The 13,655-nt window shown below is 38.9% G+C and overlaps 1 protein-coding gene across 6 annotated transcripts in view; it reads left to right on the top strand.

Moving 5' to 3' along the window:
* tacc1 (transforming, acidic coiled-coil containing protein 1) overlaps positions 1–13,655 on the top strand; it is a 45,729-nt gene that overhangs the window by 24,927 nt on the left and 7,147 nt on the right. For 2 of the 6 annotated variants that reach the window (XM_046860713.1, XM_046860712.1), the window contains exons 2-7: positions 3,484–3,569; positions 7,996–8,821; positions 9,645–9,680; positions 10,225–10,285; positions 10,864–10,969; positions 12,866–12,915. In XM_046860713.1, coding sequence (XP_046716669.1) covers positions 8,115–8,821; positions 9,645–9,680; positions 10,225–10,285; positions 10,864–10,969; positions 12,866–12,915 — 960 coding nt within the window. In that variant the 5' untranslated portion in view covers positions 3,484–3,569; positions 7,996–8,114. Of the gene's footprint in view, positions 1–506; positions 1,458–3,483; positions 3,570–7,995; positions 8,822–9,644; positions 9,681–10,224; positions 10,286–10,863; positions 10,970–12,865; positions 12,916–13,655 lie in introns of those variants that run through there. The other 4 variants (XM_046860708.1, XM_046860711.1, XM_046860710.1 and 1 more) reach the window with 4 other exon arrangements.

Here is a 13,655-nt window from a genome sequence, read left to right as displayed (position 1 = left end):
TGCATGGCCGTTGGTTTTGTCACCATGGATGGTGGGTAAATAGGGGCATGGGAAAGCATTCATGCAGCCCAGGACGGGGGGTTGTGGAGTCATTGCCGAGATGAGAACAGAGATTGCCTCAGGCAGGGCACTAAAAGCCATGCCAAACAGGTACTCGTGTGTGTGTGTGTGTGTGTGTGTGTGTGTGTGTGTGTGTGTTTGAAAGAGAGAGAGAGAGAGAGAATGTTCAGGATTGGAGATGGTTAATCGAGATTTGCATTCCACAGCCTCACTGCTGTAACCATAGAGACACACACACACACACACACACACACACACACTCACACTCACACACTCACACATACATATACCAACAAAGTCATGTTCTCCTGGTCTGTATCTCTGACACACACACACACACACACACACACACACACACACACACACACACACACACACACACACACACACACACACTTTCTCACGCTGCGTTGGTTCCCCCTAATTTTGCATTCTGATTGAAGCTGCCCAAGGTCTGCCTGACTAGGACCATACCACTGATCAGAAAATTGGGGGAGGGTTGCTAAACCAGCCAAGCTGAAAAAAATGAGCTTTTTTTTTTCAAAAACCTTTTGAATAGAAACTCTCTGGTCTCTCCCCCGTCGCTTTCTCCCAAATAGTCCAATCCAAACCTAGAGGGGAAAGAGGGTGGGAGAGGGAGACAGCTGATCAGTGCTATGGTATTCTGAGTTGAGAGAACAGAGAGAGAGAGAGAGAGAGAGAGAGAGAGGAAGCTGACAGAAAAAGAGGAAGACACTTTAACCGTCCGTGGAGAACAAACAGACAGCCGGAAGAATTCAGAAGAGAAAACAAGAGAATGTTTTAGAATGAAGGTGACAAAACAACTGTGAGTGAGTGAGAGAGAAAGAGAGAAAGACAAGGAGGCTTGACATCAAAAGAAGAAAACAAACGTCTTGAAAATAAGCAAGTGGCAAGAAACGTGACTTGAGTGCCACGTGAAGTTTCCTGCTGCTGGAGAAACACATCTCAAGAAGGAGAGGGAGAGGGAGAGAGGGGAAGACAAACACAGGACCAAGGAGACCAAGCTTGAAATAAGAGGACGGAAATTTTAAAAAGGAAGAAATTGCGATGAAATGCGACCCGAGGACGTAGGAGGATAGAGAGACTGAAAGACAGAAAAAGAGAGAGAGAGACACAAGCTCGACTGCTGATCAGTAAAGACGTGTGTGTGCATTTTTGAAAGAAGAGATGTCGTGGTTGTCACCAATGCAGTGGGCCAAATGGACCTGGTCTGCCATGAAAGGAGCAGAAGAGGATGAGCATGACGACAACGACGTCCAAAATGGAGAGATAGAAGAAGATGATGATAATGAGGAAGAGGAGAGATCTCAGAGCTTCAGGCAAGTCATCTCTAAAGACAGCATGACTAAAGATCAACAGGCATTCAGGCTGGACAGGTTTAACTCTTTCTTTTCTTCCCCTTGCATATGTAGACACACACACATACACATACACACACTTGGCCATCAGGAGGGGACTTGAAATTTGGGGGTTATCTGATTTCATCAGGATTGCCTATAATGAGCTACAGAGAAGATCCAGTGAGGATCCAAATGTGAACAACCATGAGTCAGTTTAAGGCATCATCTTGGTAGCATATACAAGTTAGCTCGAACTCTTGTTTTATGCCTAATACTTGATTATTCTGTGATGTTTAAACTGATGTTTACATAAAACAAGTCCATATATAGTTGTGTTTATAGTCTGACTCAACTCCGTTAGCTGTGTTTACACACAAGTCGGTCTGATGCCTCGTCCATACTCATATACAGGTACTTTTGTTGAAAACATTTTTAGAATATGAGTGTAAATAAAAATAAAGCTCATCTACATGAATATACAAAACCTGTAGGTGGCGATAGTACTGTAAGACATTCTGTTTTTTCAAATGCCTGACAAGCAGTGCATCAAAAAATGATAAACACAAGGATTTATATGTGAGGACTGGTGATGACATGGCACTAATGCTTAAGTTTAAACTTAAATACAAAGGCAAAGAATCAACAACCTGTGCTAACCTGTAGCAGCATGTAACAACCTGCAGTAATCTGTAACAACCCATAGTAACCTATAGTAAACTGTAACAATCTGTAGTAACCGATAGTAACCTGTAACATTCGTAGTAACCTATAATAACTTGTAACAATCCATAGTAACCTATAGTAACCTGTAACAACCTGCAGTAATCTGTAACAACCCATAGTAACCTATAGTAAACTGTAACAATCTGTAGTAACCTATAGTACCCTTAAGAAATTGTAGCAACGTGTAACAACATGTAAACAAAGTAACAATCTGTACTAACCTTTTACAGTAGCGTGTAGCAACTCATAGCAACCTGAAGCAAGCCTTCACAACCTGTAACAATGTGTAACAAATCTGTAACACTGTGCTCAACAGTCACGATAGCAGAAATATTGCTGAGACCTTGCTGTTTGGTTACCAAATTACAAGGTTGATGATCCAGATTAATCCAAAATACACAAATTTTTTGTTTTTTCTAAAGCAAAAGGCTCAGAAATTAAACAACTATCAAGAAAGCAATAGTCTGGTGCCAGTGCCACTAAATTCGTAGCAGTTCCTCTTTTTATTTTTTTATTTTATTTTTTTAACAGCAAGACATTGCCGCTGCCTTGTTTTTATAGTCTTGGGTTTGTAAAATTGTGTAATTTTTCAGGAAACTCTCAGAATGAAGGGGACTGCCACCTGAAGCAATTCCTTCCGTGTCCTGAATCCTTTCTCTTACCAGTGACTGTCTTTTTCGTCAGGCAAAAATGTGTGTGTGTGTGTGTGGGGATGAGGAGAAGAGCAGCTGTGGTTTGGCAGTTTAGTAAGAGCTCTGCTGTTTACATCCTGCCTTTGTGCTAACGTTCCCTTCTGTAGACTTTCTCTTCGTCTCCTCTCTTTTCCCTTGTTTTTCCCTTTTAATTTTCTTTTCCTTCCACATTCCTTGAATGATTGTGGCTCTTCACACTGACTTGCCCAAATCTACAGAGCACTTCATCAGACAAACACACTCACACACTGAGTGACTCAGATCTTTATCTGACGCAGAGCTGCAGTCATTATTTTCTGTGTGTGTGTGGGGGTGGGTTGTTTGTGTGTGTGGTGTGTGTGTGTGTGGTGTGTGTGTGTGTGTGTGTGTGTGTGTGTGGGTGTGGGTGTTTGTGTGCGTAAAAAGCTCTTGCTTGTCACTCTAAATAAAGTAGGCATGCCCTCCATGCCTAGCAGTCCCACTGAAGGAGGTGTGACCTTTGTGCCCATCAGTCTTAGTGAAGTAGGCGTGGCCTCAGTGTTTTTAAATCCTAGTGGAATTCCAAAGAAGGCATGACTTTACACCTGGTGAACACCTTGATGTGTGAATTATACTGTGTAAATATATGAAACAAAATATATTAATATTTTACTGTTTTTTTTTTCCAGCTCGGATTCCGAGGGTCATTTTGAGACGCCTGAAACGGCGTCACCTGTCCATGAACCACTGGCACCAACCAAAAATCTCATCACAGGTACAGAAAGGACAACGCTTTTTCCTAAAAGATATATATGTTGATTTTTTTCTAAGCACACACACACACATAGACGTAGAGATAGAGCTGTGTTCTCTATTTTCTTTCTGTTGTTGCCTTAGCAACAGTGGAGAGTGTGAAAAATCACCTGAAGATCTACCAAGATTCATCTGCGTGTGTTTGACACATGGCCATGAGCAGTAAATCGGCAGCAGCGTGATTGGACGCAGATGGCTTTTGCCAGCGTGTTATTAAGCTTCTTTAAATGCTCATAAAAGTTCAAAGTGGAAGCAGAGCTACTATAAAGCAGCACAGAGTACCGAGTAAACTTTTAAAGAAACCTAAAAGAAAGAACACCATCACATACCAGCACTCGCTAGTCTGTTTTTGTTTTTTTGTTACTATGTGGAAGACGGTTAACAAAGACAGCAACTCGTAACAAACTGTAGTTACTTGTAACAACCTGTAACAACCTCTAGTTACTGTTGAGAACTTGTAGATGCGAAATGCAGTTTAGCATCTGCTAGAAGTGCAAATAGTAGCAATTGTGCAAATTGACAAATGCAGATAAATATTTAGTATGTACAGCATGTATATATAACACAGTGCAGACAGTGTTGAAAAGTACAATTAGACAGTTCTAGGGTTATGGCAATGAGAAGTGTGCAGACACTGTTGTAAAGGTACAACCAGTAGAAGGTTATAAGGCTAAGGCAGTAAAAATAAATGTGCAAAAACAGTATACAAGGTATATACAGATACAGTATACATGATGTACAGTATATAAGGTGTGTATATATATATATATATATATATATATATATATATATATATATATATATATATATATACAGGATGTACAGTATGTAAGGTTTATATAGATACATATACATATAAATAAATATTAGTGCCGATGATAGATAAAATATCAGTGCAGATAATAAAATATTAGTGCAGATGGACTGCACTAGTACTCTAGTACTTTACTGCACTAGTACTCTAGATAGTACCCCCTTACCCCTTAGTAACCTGAAACATCCTGGAACAACCTCTAGTTAATATTAAGAACATATAATAGACCGTAGCAACATGTAACAGCCTGTAGTAATCTGTAACAACCTGTAACAGCCTCTAGTTACTCTTAAGAATCTTTAATAGCCTGTAGCAACCTGTAACAGGCTCTGGTTACTCTAAAGAACCTATAATAGCCTGTAGCAACCTGTAGTAATCTGTAACAACCTGTAACAGCCTCTAGTTACTATTAAGAACCAGTAATCCCCTGTAACAACCTATAACAACCTCTAGTTACTCTTAAGTACCTGTAGTAACCTGTAACAATCTATAGTAATCTGTAACAACCTGTAACAACCTTGTTACTTTTAAGAACTTGGAATAACCTGTAACATAAAATAAACCTAAAATAAACTGTAAAAACCTACAGTATAGTAACGTGTAACAACCTGTGAAAGCCTGTAGTTAATCCTAATAACATGTAGTAACCTGAACCAGCTTGTAGTAACCTGTAATAACCTGTTGTAAATTGTAACAACCTTTAACAGCATCTAGTTATTCTGAGGAACCTGCATTAACCTGTAACAACCTGTAGTGATCTTTAAAAAACGTTAACAAGCTATAGGTTCCTTTAGCAATTTATAGTGTTATAATATTCTTATAGTCCTATAATAGTCGTGAATTACATGTAGGAACTTCTAACAGCCTGTGACAACCTTTAGTAACCTTTTAGAACCTTTATCAATCTTTATCAACCAGTAGTACCCTGTAGCATCCTGTAGCAAGCTGTAATTATCAGCAGTCATCAGGCATGAGTCCTTGTATGATCTTAACAGGTGTAACACTTGGTTGGCGCTGTGATGTCATATTAAAATTATTTTTTTCCTGTCTACATTAAAAACACTTCGGTTTCTGATTATCAAGATAAATCCTGAGGGCACAAATCTGATGGGGTTAGAGAATTACTTGTGTTCAAAATAAAATTGTCTGGGATTTTTTTTAATTCGTCTTCCCAAATCTACAGATTTTCAGCTTTTGGAAGTTTATCCCAGACATTTCTACTCTGTACGCATTAAAATTGGACTCTAGGTTTGTGAGAAACTTTTATAAAAAAATATTATAAAATTTCCAGCTAATTCACTTGCTATGTCTCTGATTTTAAAGACATGTTCAGATATAAATGACGTTTTGCGTTAAGTGTACTTAAAGTTAGCCCCGCCCACTTTCTAGTATAAGAGGGAAAGCGTGGTACTTTTTATATCAGCATGTAGTCAACATTTATCTGATTAGAGCATAATTCTTTTAAAGCTTTATTCCATAAAGTTGTTTGACCTGATTGATATAAAATGTGTGTGTGCTGTGAGGGTTTTTTCTCAACTGGAAGAAAAGACATTTATTGTGCTCGGTTACTAAAAATAGTTTTCTAGGGTTCAGCATGTTCAGGGTGTGTTTCAGTGCGATGATGTATTTTAGTTTGTGGTGCTGATGTGTTTATAAAGGCTGGAAAGAAAAAGGAGGCCATTGTTGAAGTGTCCTGAGTGATGCATTTCCTCTTTTCAACACAGAGGAAGTCTGTTCTGCTGCTTTGACAATACACTTCCTCTAAGAACTCTTATACTACAGCTGAACTCCATCGTACGGTGTATCCTTACACGTATTAACTGTTTTGACTGTGCATGGTGTTTGGTGTATAAAGAATTGTGAAATTCTTCATTAAAATCTTTTTACTTTGGTCCTTTGTGGAAAACTCTCCTGAAACTCAGTGATAACTATTATAGATATACATGTGATATATTGGGCAAAATTAGAAATTAATTGCCAGAATATAATGTGAGCCTACAAAGATTTACAAATTTTAAATGCATTTTGTATGCTTTTATACACTGCTTTCTCAAAGGTGTTTTTCAATTATAAACAAAAATAAATAAAAATTTATGGTCCTTCACTTACAGTTGAGGGCAGAATTTCCTTTTTTTCAGATTATACAATAATAATCATAATTATATTATTATATTGCATAAATAAGCTTATGCAATCTCTCTCTCTCTCTCTCTCTCTCTCTCTATAATGACACATTGAGGGCATGCACATCTTGCTTGCATTTTCAGCAAAAATCTAGGGTTAGACCTGAACCCTGTCTTCTACTTCTGCCTTTTTCAAACCATCTACCTGCATGTCTTCCCTCACCACATCCATAAACCTCCTCCTTGGCCTTCCTCTTTTCAACCTTCCTGGTGGCTCCATCCTCAGCATTCTCCTACTGATATACCCCATGTGAATCCTCTGCACTTGTCCAAACCATCTCAATCTCGCCTTCCTCACCTTGTCTCCAAAACGTCCTACATGCTCTGTCCCTCTAATAAATTTGTCTCTAATCCTGTCCATCCTCGTCACTCCCAATAAAAATCTCAGCATCTTTAACTCTTGCCAATGTCACTAAACCATACAACATACAGTAGCAGGTCTCACCACAGTCCTATAGTCCTTTCATTCTTGCAGATACTCTTCTATCACAAATCACTCCTGCCACTCTTCTCCACCCACTCCACCCTGCATGCACACTTTTTTTCACTTCTCTAACTTCATTACTTTGCACTGTTGACCCCAGGTACCTGAACTCCTCCACCTTCACCACCTCTTCTCCCTGCAACCGCACCACTCCACTGCCCTCCCTCTCATTTACACACATGTACTCTGTTTTACTCCTACTGACTTTCATTCCCCTTCTCTCCAACATGTACCTCCACCTCTCCAGGCTCTTCTCAACCTGCTCCTTATTCTCACCACAAATCACAATATTATCCGCAAATATCATAGTCCACGAAGACTCCTGTCCGACCTCGTCCGTCAATCGCCACTGCAAACAGGAAAGGGCTCAGAGCCGATCCTTGATGCAGTCCAAACTCCACCTTGAACCAGTCTGTTGTTCCCAACTGCACACTTCACTGCTGTCACACTGCCTCATACATGTCAGCACGCTGAGGATGGAGCCACCAGGAAGGTTGAAAAGAGGAAGGCCAAGGAGGAGGTTTATGGATGTGGTGAGGGAAGACATGCAGGTAGATAGTTTGAAAAAGGCAGAAGTAGAAGACAGGGTTCAGGTCTAACCCTAGATTTTTGCTGAAAATGCAAGCAAGATGTGCATGCCCTCAATGTGTTATTATAGAGAGAGAGAGAGAGAGAGAGAGAGAAAAAGAGAGAGAGAGAGAGATTGCATAAGCTTATTTATGCAATAATATAAGTATGATTATTATTATCATCCTGTACCTCCCTCACATACTTCTCTGCCACACCCAACTTCCTCATACAATACCACAACTCCTCTCTCGGCAACCTGTTATACACTTGGACAGAATTCAATATTATTTGGATTTCTATGAGTAATAACTTTAACTCTCTCTGTTTCTCTTCACAGAGGAGGACATTGTGGCCATTTCTGTAACTGCAGAGGTGAAACTTGCTAACCAGGACAGTTGTCCAAAACCAGAGACAGATGATTTGGACTGTAACAGCCTGCTTCCAGAAATTCCAAAGATGAAATCTTCTCTCATTCCTGAATCCACAGAGGTGGAAGCAGTCTCACAAAGTCCTGTAAATGTGGACGATATTCCTCTTCCCAAGAAATCGTACACCTTTGAACCTGATATAAAGCATCATGTAGAAGACGAATCTTTGAAAAATGGACAAAAAGAGGACACTGATAAAAATCTTAAACCTACAGAAACAGAAGAGGGATGTAACGTGGCCAGTGCTGCTCTAGCTGAAAATTCAGAACACACGTCTACATTCGATGACAAGGATGGAGAGAGCAAAAAGTCTCCGTCTCAGAAACGAGGAAATAAAAAAGCTGGAACCAAACCCATGTCTAAAAAAACCAAGCCCAAGGTGACGTCGGGAGAACACGACACACGTGCTGCTTCAAACGTGGATGACATTCCTCTCCCCAAAACTTCTTACAATTTTGACCCGAGCCAGTGGGATGACCCTAATTTCGACCCTTTCGGAGGTAAAAGTAACATCCAGAACTCTCAGACGCTCCCGAAAATGTCGTACAATTTTGATCCGGATAACTTTGACGATTCGATGGATGCCTACAAGCCAACTAACAAGATCATTGGTAGCAGCGATTCAGAGAGAACCAATGATGAGGAACCGAAGGTTGAACAGAACAAGGAGTGCCCTCTGTTGGAGGAGAGGAAAGTGAGGCAGTCGCCCAAGAAGAGCAAAGACAAGATCATTTCGTGAGTGACGTGTAAATGAATAAAAGTCTATCAGTATGTACTAATACATATTTCATGTTTTCAGTGGCTGAGAGCAATTTCAGCATGAATACTGTCTGTCTGTCTGTCCGTCTGTCTGTCTATACATCTTTGTCTTTTTGATTCTCTGACATTCTGTCTGTGTCTATATTTCTCAAAGTTTTTCTTTCTGTCTATACATCTGTCTGTCTGTCTCTCATGGCCTTTACATTTGTGTCTATTTTTGTTTTCGTATCTGTGTCTTTGTGTCTCTGCCTGTTTATACATCTGTCTGCCCTTGTCTGTTCCTATATGTCTGTATCATTCTTTGTTTGTCTATAAATCTGTCTGTCTGTCTGTCTACGTCTCTGTCTGTATGTTTTTATTTTTATATATTTGTCTGTTTAGCTGTTTGTCTGTATGTCTTTGTGTCTATACCCCTCCTTTTGCACGTCTATACATTTTTTGTCTCTCTGTCTTTTTCTGTCTACACGTCTGTCTATCTAATGTCTTAATCTGTAATGTCTCAGACTATCTGTATCTCTGCCTGCTTGTCTGTGTCTACATGACTTAGTCTGCTGAACATCTTTTTCTGTCTGTCTGTCTTTCTGTCTATACATTTTATTCTGTCTGTCTGTTTGATCACTGAGGTCACTATCAAGCTCTATATATGCTTACTCTAAATGTGTGTGTGTTGCTTACTAATCTCCTGTCACACCTTTTCTTCTTTTGTCCTCCCTCCTGCTCTCATGTCTAACACTCCAACCTTTTCTTTACTTCCTCACCTCATCCTCCACTTCCTATCCTCCTGTGTGCTTCTCATCAGGACCAATGAACAAGCACGCTTTCTCTGTTTGCTGCTGTAAGTATCCGCTCTGTCTCTGTCTGTCCCTCTGTCCCTCTGTCCCTCTGTCCCTCTCTCTATCTTTCTCTCTCTCTCTCTCTCTCTCTCTCTCTCTCTCTCTCTCTCACTCTCTCAATCTCTGTCTCTCTCCTTCTCTCTCAGCTTCTCTCTGTCTCTCTCTGTCCCTGTGCTTTATCGGGTTCCTGTCAGTCTCGAGCAGGTTGTCCTGTGGTGTCTCTGCAGCTGATAAACAGGTCATGTGTGTGTGTGAGAGTTTGTGTGTGTGTGTGTGTGTGTGTGTGTGTTTGTGTGTTTTCTCATTTTTCACATGTCCAGTCTTATTAATGATTTATTTTGTTATCTATTGATGTGTGTGTGTGTGTGTGTGTGTGTGTGTGTGTGTGTGTGTGTGAAGTTATGCTCTAGAGCTACAAGGCTAATTTTGATTCCATCTCTCTCTCTCTCTCTCTCTCTCTCTCTCTCTCTCTCTCTCTCTCTCTCTCTCTCTCTCTTTATCTCTCTCTTTATCTCTCCTTTCCTCTCTGTATCTGTGTCTCTGCAGGAACACATGCAAAGTAAAGAAGTTTGATAGCACATCATTAGTGCTGGACGTCTGCAAGCAGGTATAACCCTTGTCTGCTAGAAAGAGAGAGAGAGAGAGAGAGAGAGAGAGAGAGAGAGAGAGAGAGAGATAGTGAGAGAAAAAGAAAGGGAAAGAAAGATACTCTGTGTTGCGTTTTTATGGAGATGCTGAGTCAGTATATCCAGTATTAGCGCAATGACTCAGCAAAGGTCACTGCTCTCCTTCTCTCCTTTTTTAAAATGTATCCCTCCATCCCTTAGTCCTTTCATCCTATATTTTCTCTATCATTTCTTTACCATCTTCTGTCTTTTTTTATCCCGTCTGTCCATCACTTGTATTCCCTGACTTTCGACTTTACTTTGATGACTCTGTGTCTTTATTTTTTCTTCTTTTTATTCCCCATCTGTACATAATTTCTGCACCTGTCCTTCTCTGTCTCCTTTCTTATCCTCTGTCCCTTTTTACTTATTTTGTTTATCTTTTCTATTTCTTTCCATCCTTTAAGGTCTTATTATTGTTTCTCTGTTGCTCTGGTAAAGCAGCGCTGTCACTTACACTGTCCAATCTGTGATTCATCACTCTGTGTGTGTGTGTGTGTGTGTGTGTGTGTGTGTGTAGGTTGAGGAAGAACAGGAGGAGCCGGTACGTCACGCCACAGATGAGGAGAAACTCGCATCTACATGCACGATGCAGAAACATGATAAAACATCAAAAGCAGAAGATGGTGAGAGCAGGAGTTACACGTCTAAAAAATTTTGCAAACATTAAAAATCGAACATCTTTAATTTATATATTTTTTATATTTAAATTATGTTTGACTTATTAATTCAAACTTGTGTATGTAAACATGTTGGGGGACCTGCTTATTAAAGTTAGCTTTTTATTTAATTTTTTAACTAAATGACTCAAACTATTTGTTCATTTTCACTAAAATGATCCAAGTTTTCCATCACTAGCACAGATCCTTCTTTCTTTCCTGTGATTCCAAATCAACGTTTGACTCGCTCCAACCCTCCCCAAACACAAGATAAACATCATTCACATTTTAGGAGCAAGATTTTCTGACTTTTAGTCTAAGAAAGTAACCAAATAACCTGATTTTCTGAACTCAACCAGATAATATTACACATCTAGATATGGTACTTGGGGTGAAGGTTTAATGTCGTGATTGAGAAATTGTGTCTGATTCAAGGGCTTCAGTAATTCTATATTATCATCTATTTTAGTGTCTATAAATAACTTTAAATACCTGTTTTGTAGCTAAATTTAAAAAGTACATGTTAGTCAGTTGTTTTGACAGCTCTGTGCTTTTAAAATGATGCTACAAAAAATGCTTTAGGACATGCACAGTTTCATTACAACCTTTTTGTTATTGTTTACTTTCTTTTATTGGTCTATACTCAATACTGAATACTCCATACTGAATACTATACTAATACTGAGTACATTGTATTCTGTTCACAAGATTAATATTTCAACTAAATGCATTTTTTAAGCCGGACAGCCTGTATTTTTGACACTAGTATATACTGTTATAGGTGTATAGAATACAGCTGGAGTCTAGAAACACACTTTCTGTGTACAGTTTGTGCGCCAGTGATTACTGCAATCAACTGCTGCCCTCTGGTGGCTACGGTTAGGTACAAACATCTGCTAGCATTTGAGTGCTTTACTAAATTTTAAACGTTCAGTGGCTTGCAAATAGAATCCCATATAAACAATGGAAAATACTTTGCCAATAGAATACAATGCATTTTTAAAACAAATAAAGTATTTCATCTGTAAAAATATGCAGATATTTTAGTGCTGCATCAGTTTACCTTAGAAGGGGTGTGATTTTTATGCATTCAAGCTACAGTGTGGCTAAAGAAACTTCGTTCAGCAACAAGCTAACCAGTTCTCTGTGATATATTGTATGGTTTTCACTTTATGGTACAAAATATTGGGATGCCTGACTTTTCCAGCCATATGTGGGTTTTTTACAAACTGTAATCAAGTGGCAGGCACACACGTGTATAGTGTCTTTGGGTGCATAGCATGACATTCACTTGAACTAAAATGCCCAAATCTGTTCCAGCATGTCAGTGCTTCTGTACACAAAGCCAACTTCATGAAGATATGCTTTACATGGGTTATAGTAGAAGATCATCACTGGCCTGCTGTAGAGCTCTGACCTCAACCCTATTAAACACCTTTGGGATGAATATGAATGCTGACTGCACCCCAAGCCTCCTCACCTACATCAGTACCTGACTTTACTAAGACCCTCGATCTATATCCAGAAGAGTGGAGGATTATATAACAGAAAATGGAGACTAAGTGTAGAATTGGATTTTCAGCAAGAACAAAAAAATCTAATGGTCAGGTGTTCGGGAATTTCTTTTTGGATATAGTGTATGTTACTTTTCTCAAAACATTGAAATTTAGAGTCAGTGTTATAGTGTTTAACTGATGTCACTTACTGTAATCAGAGGAGGAAAGAGGAATGTCCAAGTTTATGGGCAATTTTTAAAATATGTTTCCTGGTTAAAGGTTTCATAAATATGAATTAGGACCTCTAATCAAATGCAGCATGCGAATTAATGATGTCTAAGTGACAGCTCTGTGTATGTTTTTTCAGATGTGGAAATAAAAAAAGATCATTATCCTGAGAAGGAGATATGCACTCCTGTAAGTATTTGTTGTTTCTCATTAGCATTTTGTAATTGTTTAAACATATTAGTGTTATTACTCTTGACCATGTTCCATTTTTTTAAATCTACCCTATAATCCTATAATCTCAATTTTTCTATTTTAAAGAACGAAACATTTTTTTATCAGATGGAGTTTAATCTTTTTTTTAGTATATACATCTATTTGACCTTTTACCTAAGGAACAAATGTTCACTTTAAACATATTCATGTTCATTTAATACTGTAAACCATTAAAAAAAAACTTCATACTCCCACCAATTTTTCCTTTTCAAATTAGTGAATAGAACTGTTTATTAGTGAAAGCAGAATAATCCCATACATCATATTTCATGTTTTATTCCTTCGACTAGTCAGAAAGCAAGAACATTAAAATGGCAGTAAGTATCTGGGTGTGTAAATACACCTGAGGGAAAATCACTCCAGTTATATTGTTCATGTGTAAAGGGAAGAGTGTTTGAGTGTTTTCAGTCAGTGGTGTGTGTACTTTTTCTTCATTCTGAGGAAAAAACATGTACAAATATACTAGGTATTCACACAACATTCAAATAAAAGTGTGTGTGTGTGTGTGTGTGTGTGTGTGTGTGTGTGTGTGTGTGTGTGTGTGTGTGTGTGTGCTCATCCGTGTTTGACTGAGATTCATAATCATGCCCCTTAAAGTAGATTAACACCACACAACACACACATTCTAATCTGTCCAAGGACACCTACTAATAACC

Source organism: Silurus meridionalis, chromosome 11, assembly GCF_014805685.1.
Source record: "Silurus meridionalis isolate SWU-2019-XX chromosome 11, ASM1480568v1, whole genome shotgun sequence".
NCBI lineage: Eukaryota > Metazoa > Chordata > Actinopteri > Siluriformes > Siluridae > Silurus > Silurus meridionalis.
Note: the sequence above shows the minus strand (reverse complement) of the source record. Positions and strands in the feature narration are given on the sequence as shown.